The sequence below is a fragment of the Palaemon carinicauda genome, chromosome 13 (assembly GCF_036898095.1).
Source record: "Palaemon carinicauda isolate YSFRI2023 chromosome 13, ASM3689809v2, whole genome shotgun sequence".
Classification (NCBI taxonomy): domain Eukaryota; kingdom Metazoa; phylum Arthropoda; class Malacostraca; order Decapoda; family Palaemonidae; genus Palaemon; species Palaemon carinicauda.
Window position 1 is genome coordinate 33,087,772 of NC_090737.1, and position 7,500 is coordinate 33,095,271.

The following is a 7,500-nucleotide window of genomic DNA, read 5'->3' on the forward strand; positions in this document are numbered from 1 at the left end:
CTCGAGAGCTCCTCGAAACGTAGTGAAGTCACTTCTCTTGTTGGTTACATCTGTGGAGAAGTAATAAGTAAATATTAGAATGACATATCTTCTCACCTTATTATCATTATAAATAGATATTAAAATCTATACAGCAGTGGTCTTTTTATATGAATGCCACTGAATCAAACCCCACTTTTCGAAGAGGCATCGAGAGTAGAAATTCCATAATGATGAAATGGGAACTTGATGCTATGCTATATATAAATTGAGGCACCTCTTTTTGGAAATATTCTTACCATTGAGAAAAATATCTTTGGACAAAGAAATTAAACTGACATCCCAATAGAACATCTTTAACCTATCAATCAAAATCATAACTACATATTGAAAGAAATCACCTTCCATATTTTTACCTTTATTTGTGCATCAACACAGTAAAGTACTATATTACTGTATCACATAAATAAAACTGATACGACATAGATATGAAAAAATACAAAAGAACCTTTAAGGGCTTACCTGGGTTAGGGTCAAGGACGGAACCAGCATGAATCACCAAGAGAAGGACTGTAGTTGAACAAGGGCCAGGTTGGTGGGACGGGGAGTGGGACGGGGAAGATGGAGCCGAAGCTTCCATGCTACGCCCTAATACACGACTATGGCGCTCAGCCGCTACCCGTGACATGAAGGTTTGTGAAAAGATGCTGTCTGTATGCGGAGATAGAAAATTATGAAAATGATATTTTCATAATAAAATAAATTTTTGAACATACTTACCCGGTGGTTATATAAATATAGCTTTAGTCTCTGCTTTAGTCTCTGACGTCCCGGCAGAAATTCAAAACTCCCGGCAATCGCAGATTGAGCAGCCAGGTGTACCACCTGCGCGCCCTCTGGTGAAGGTACTTTGAACCATTCCATGATTCCTCAGATTTTCCATGCCCATAGGTCTCTAGAGGGGAGGAGGGGGGAATTAAATTTATATAACCACCAGGTAAGTATGTTTAAAAATTTATTTTATTATGAAAATATCATTTTTAAACACAAGACTTACCCGGTGGTTATATAAATATAGCTGATTGACACCCTTGGTGGAGGGTCAGGGACAGCCAACATTGTTGGAATTTTACTTAAGAGTTAATAAACCTTAAGGGTTCGTACCTGATAAGGAAGCTGACTTCAATGAATACTTTCATTATGTCCGCTTTCCTTACGAGATCCAGCGATCCACCCAGGGGTCTGAAGACCTCTAGGAGCTGTCAAACCAGTGTAAATACCTCTATGTTGACAGGACCTCCTCCAATACTCTTGTTCTAGGTGCTATCAAGGAACAAATTGACCACTTGACTAAAATCAATGATTGTGGAAGACTCGCAATCTCCACGAACAACCATAAAAATACAAAAGTTCCAAGAGAAGAAAAGGGTATTAGGATTATGGGAACGTAGTGGTGGATCCTTCCCCCACTACTGCACTCGCTGCTACGAATGGTCCCAGAGTGAAGCAGTCCTCATAAAGAGTCTGGACACGTTTCAAAACAATGTGAAGCGAACACAGATTTACTCCTCCAAAAGGTTGTCTCTCTAATGCTTTGCAACGATCTATTCTGCTGGAAGGCCATTGAAATTGTTACAGCTCTAACTTCATACATCTTGGCTTTTTTTAAAAAACTTGAGGTCTGCCTCACTGCAATGTGCATGAGCCTCTCTTATTAAGAGCCTGATAAAGAATGAAAGTGCATTCTTCGACATCTGTAACGAGGATTTCTAGACCGAGCACCAAAGAGCTTCCGACTTGCCTCACAACTCTTCCGTACAGTCCAGATAGAACTTCAAGGCTCTTACTGAGCACAGGACTCTCTCCAACTCCTCGTCAATCACATCCGAAAGGTTCGGAAACTCAAAAGCCTTGGGCCAAGGTTGAGAAGGGCGTTCGTTCTTGGCGAGAAAGCCTAACTGCAATGAGCAGATAGCTTTATCATCTCGAAAAAACCAAAGTTTTAGCTAAAAGCATGAAACCCACTGACTCTTTTGAGCTGTCGCCAGACTGACCAAAAATAGAGTCTTCATCATGAGGTCTTTAAATGAAGCTGAATGCAAGGGCTCAAACCTGTCACTCATAATGAACTTCAGGGCAATATTCAGATTCCAAGCTGGTGAATCCTGGGGCTGTTGCTTTGATGTTTGAAATGATTTGAGAAGTTTCTGCAGGTCTTTAACATTAGAAAGGTCCAAGTTTTTGTGCCATGAATACGGTTGCTAACATACTCTTGTATCCTTTGATGGTAGAGGATGACAAAGTTGCGTTTCCTTCAAAGATATAACAGGAAGTCAGCAATCTGAGTTATAGAAGTACTGGACGAGGAAAGAGAGTTGACTCTGCACCACTCTCTAAACACCTTGTACTTGGATTGGTAAACCTTGACGGTAGAAGTCCTCCTTGCTCTTGCAAAAGCTCTAGCTGCTACCTTCGAAAAAACCTCTAGTTCTTGTGAGTTTTTCGATAATCTGAAGACAGTTAGATGAAAGAGCTTGGAGATTTTGATGGTACCTTTCCAAGTGGGGTTGTTTGAGTAGATCTACTCTTAATGAAAGACTTCTTGGAGTGCCTACCATCCATTCCAGTACCTCTGTGAACCACTCTCAGAGGGCCAAAAGAGGCCCACTAGAGTCAATCCGTCCTTTCGTGTGACACAAACTTTTGCATCACTTTGTAATGAATTTGAACGGTGGAAATAAGTACATGTCCATGTCACGAGCTGTTTGACGCTCGACATCGCATTCTGCTTGATGCTTGACGTCGCGTCCCATTAGATGCTCGACATCACGTCTTGCTGGACGCTCGACGTCACGTCCTGCAGGACGCTCAACGTCACGTTAGCTGGACGCTCGACGTCACGTCCTGCAGGACGCTCGATGTCACGTTAGCTGGACGCTCGTTGTCACGTTCCGCTGGACGCTCGACGTCACATTAGGTGGACGCTCGACGTCACATTAGGTGGACGCTCGACGTCACATTAGGTGGACGCTCGACGTCACATTAGGTGGACGTTTGACGTCACGTCTGTCCACTTGACTCCTTGGGTTAAAGTGGCTAAAACACGACATTTGACGGGGGAGTTGTAAAGACGTTCGTCATCAAGAACCTCTCAACTAGCAGCCTTACGACGCTTGGCGTCCAGGTGTGAAGTTACCAGACGCTCAGGGTCCAGGCCTGCTACTCTCTTGTTGTTCGCCGGTTGATAAACTTGCATGAGCGAAGAGAGTTCTGTTGCATATCTTGTAACATATTAAAATTAGGATCAACCTGTTGTGGTACAGGAGACGTCACATCTACCACAAGCTCTCTTTCTACACCGTTTAAAGAACGTGCAGAGCATCCAGAGAACGATAACCAGTCTGACAGTGGAGGAGAAGCATGAACCGAGGTCATGTCAGTCTCAGAAAGCCGTCCTGCAACTGGGTGAGTTGGACGTTCCTTGACAGTTGCTGACATCCTTAAAGGACATTTGGTAGGAGAGCTTTCTTCGGTAGAATGAAAAAACACTCAGGACTGCTCCAAAGACTACAACCAGAAGCTTGCGGTGTCATGATAGGACGTTGATTGACCGTGTCCACCTTCCTCTTCAGAGGTCTGGAAGCTTGACGCCAGCTTCGTCTGGGCGCTGCGTCATCCGAAGATGACGACAAAACTTATACCTCACCTTTCCTATGATGAAGGCAAGTGTCCTGGGAAGCGTCAAAAGTTATGCTCGAGGAGGTGTCTGCTCGGGAACTAAAGCCTCTCGTTTCCTTTTGTCGTTCGACATTCCTTCTCCCAGGGGTTGGGGAGCTTGGAAGAGGTCTATGGTCGACATTCCTTGGAAGAGGTCTATGGTTAGAACGTTCGACATTCCTTCTCCCAGGGTTTAGGGAGCTTGGAAGAGGTCTATGGTTAGAAGAATGATAGGTCCTAGCAGACGCACCACCTATTTGAGGGGTGGTGCTTAAGCCAAAACAAAGAGCCCAAAACTGGACAACTTCCTCCTATACACGAACCTTCAGGAATTGCTTGAAGTTCGGAGGATGAGGTTGTGGAAGTAAGCATCCTGGAGGTCTAAAGAGACCATCCAGTGGACCTTTCCTACTGCTGTGAGGACTGATTTCGATGTCTCCATGTAGAACTTTGACTTCTGAACGAAGGCATTGAGAGCAGTTACATCCAGTACCGGACAATAACCTCCCTCTCCAAAAAGAGACATTTGATGTTGCATAGCCTGTCTCTTTGGTTCCTCTCTGTATTTGGCAGAGAGGTCTATCGGAGTAACTAATAAAGGAGGTTTCACAAGGAAAAAGATTTTGCATCCATCCTTTAGTAATAGCACGGACCAAAGGTCTGCTCCTCTCCTCTCCCAGGCTCGCCAGAAGTAGTTAAGTCTGGTTCCTACTGTTGTCTGAGCAGTTTAGAGAAAAGGTATGCAGAAACTTTCTTGCTAATTTATACACCAAAACCTATGTCTTTGACCAACTCTTGAGGAAGAAGAGAGGAAGAAAAAAGGGGGGTGCGTACCTCAATTCTGACTTCTGATTCAAAGTTATCCTGCCTCATTGGCTGCATTCCTTAAGAGACTCAGCGATCCACCCAGGGGGCTGTAAAAGTGTCTGTGGGGCTGCCACAAGGTCCTCGACCTTAACATGGCTAGACCTCCACCCTTGCTATCCTGGCATACTTGATAAGGAAGCTGGCTTCATAGGTTTTTATGCCTCATTTACCTGCATTCCTTGAGAGACTCAGCAATCCACCCAGGGGGCTGTAAAAGTCTCTGTGGGGCTGCCACAAGGTCCTCGACCTTAACGTGGCTAGACCTTAACGTGGCTAGACCTCCACCCTTGCTATCCTGGCATACCTGATAAGGAAGCTGGTTTCATAGGTTTTTATGCCTCATTTACCTGCATTCCTTGAGAGACTCAGCAATCCACCCAGGGGGCTGTAAAAGTCTCTGTGGGGCTGCCACAAGGTCCTCGACGTTAACGTGGCTAGACCTCCACCCTTGTTATCCTGAAATACTTGGTTGCATCCAGTCTCCCATCATCCTCAAAGCTCTATTAGATGATCGAGACAGCACCATTTTAGTAAACAGACTCCTTCGACGCCTTCCTTAGCGAAAACTCTGAAGGCGGGATGAGGAGCAGCAGAACAAAATAAATCGGAAACTCTTCAGAAAAAGCTTGCATGAGTTTCTTAAAGTCAACTGAAGGAAGAAAGATCTTAGGAACCTCTCCTAAGAGAATTCATCTAGAAGATAAAAAGGGGAAAATGAGATCGTCAATCCCTTCCTCCTAGAAGTCTCTAACCGAGGTAGAGATGTCTCGTTTCCTTGGAGTCAACTCCTTAAGGTCCTGAATTCTGGCCTCAATGTCTTTTAGGGGTTTAATTCTCGCCCTCCAATAGACACCAAGAGTTTGTTCAAGCGGGCCTTGGTCTGAGAAAATAATATCTTTCCAGTTAATATTTATTTCTGTATTTTTTAGTATAGCGCCTGGCGTAACAATGTTCCAACGCTAGACGCTCACGGTCATTACGATTGGAACTAAGACGTTCGCGATCTCGACGTTTAGCCCAACTGGTGTAACCACGACGTCCGAGTCTTGATGCTCGACGTCACGTCTAACTGCTTGATTCTCAGTGTCACGTCTAACTGCTTGATTCTCAGTGTCACGTCTAACAGCTTGATTCTCAGTGTCACGTCTAACTGCTTGATGCTCGCCACATGCTTGACACTCGACGTCAAGTCCAACTGCTGGACTCTTGACGCCATGCAACTGTTTGACGGTCGGTGTCACGTCTACCTGCTAGACACTCGACGTCAAGTCCAATTGCTGGACGCTAGACGCCATGCAACTGCTCGACGCTCGGCGTCCCGTGACTCTCGGAACAATGCCGTTCACGATTTAGACGCTCGCGATCTAGACGCTCGCGATCTAGACGCTCGCGATCTAGACGCTCGGAGCTATGCTTGACACGCGGCGTCACGTCCAACTGCTTGACGCTCGACGTAACGTAACTGCTTGACGCTCGGCGTCATGTCTAACTGCTTGACACTCGATGTCAAGTCCAACTGCTGGATGCTTGACGACATGCAACTGCTTGACGCTCAGCGCCACGTGACTTTCGGAACAATGACGCTCGATTAAGAACGCTCGTGATTCAGACGCTCGGAACTATGCCGTTCGCGTCTAGAACGTTCGCTCATCGAACAAAAGAGACAAAGAAGTTGCACTCGGTTACAAACATCATGTCAAACTCTTACAGCAGCGTTAGTAGCTTGCTGTCCAAAGCTCTGATGCTCGGCGTTAGATATCATTTTTACCTCGCCTTACCCACGGCGAGGGCGAGCGCTCTGGGAAGCGTAAACAGGAACGCTCAAGGGGACGTCTGCTTGGGCGCTAACGCCTCTCGTTTCCTTTCGCCGATCAACATTCCTTCTCCCAAGGGTTGGGGAGCTTGGAAGAGGTCTAAGGCAAGGATAACGACAGGTCCGAGCAGACGCACCCTCCGCTATACTGGATAAATTCACTGCACTAATCTAGCACTGAAAACTTGCACTCTTAAACTCTTTCATATACCTGTGTGTATGTATATATATATATATATATATATATATATATATATATATATATATATATATATATATATATATATATATAATATATATATATATATATATATATATATATATATATACAGTGAACCCTCGTTTATCGCGGTAGATAGGTTCCAGACGCGGCCGCGATAGGTGAAATTCCGCGAAGTAGTGACATCATATTTACCTATTTATTTAACATGTATATTCGGACTTTTAAAACCTTCCCTTGTACGTAGTACTGTTAACAAACCACCCTTTAATGTACAGAACACTTAATGCATGTACTACAGCACCCTAAACTAAAACAGGCACAAATATTAAAGGCGATTTTATATCATGCGTTTCCTAAACACCTAAAAAGCACGATAAAAAATGGCAACCAATGTTTTGTTTACGTTTATCTCTGATTATAATGAAGAAACAAACGCATTTACACATCTGTGTATAGGTTAGTTTTTGCATCAATTATATTGATTATTAAGTACAGTATGTTGATTTGGTTATTACTAATGTTTTACTTAATTTTTCTTAGGACTTCCAAATGAAATGATTTTCTTTATGACGCCGCCTGAAACGACGGCGTCATAACGTACGTTCAGTTAACAAACTAAGGAATTTAACGCCATGATGAAAGTGATAAATAATGATATTACAGTAAAAGCTTTTATAAAATATGTTATTACAAATATTATTTACCGTATCTATATAAAATCATACATACGTAGCAAAGCAGGAAAACAATCTATGAGAGAGAGAGAGAGAGAGAGAGAGAGAGAGAGAGAGAGAGAGAGAGAGTTGTTTTACATACGTAAATGTAAATTTTAAACAAACAAAAAAAAAAAGCCCCATTTCATATAAAATAGATTACAAATATTTTACTTTATCATATTACA

At 43.6% G+C, this 7,500-nt stretch overlaps 1 protein-coding gene across 21 annotated transcripts in view; it reads right to left on the reverse strand.

Moving 5' to 3' along the window:
• rdgB (retinal degeneration B) overlaps window positions 1-7,500 on the reverse strand; it is a 229,034-nt gene that overhangs the window by 60,737 nt on the left and 160,797 nt on the right. For all 21 annotated transcript variants that reach the window (XR_011046236.1, XR_011046242.1, XR_011046241.1 and 18 more), the window contains 2 exons: window positions 502-690; window positions 1-50 (listed from right to left, as the gene is read on the reverse strand). The exon at window positions 1-50 is cut by the window's left edge and continues 101 nt beyond it. Coding sequence is in view for 9 of the 21 variants with exons in the window: in XM_068385541.1 (XP_068241642.1) it covers window positions 1-50; window positions 502-690 (239 nt within the window). In the remaining 12 variants the exon portion in view is untranslated. The remainder of the gene's footprint in view (window positions 51-501; window positions 691-7,500) is intronic.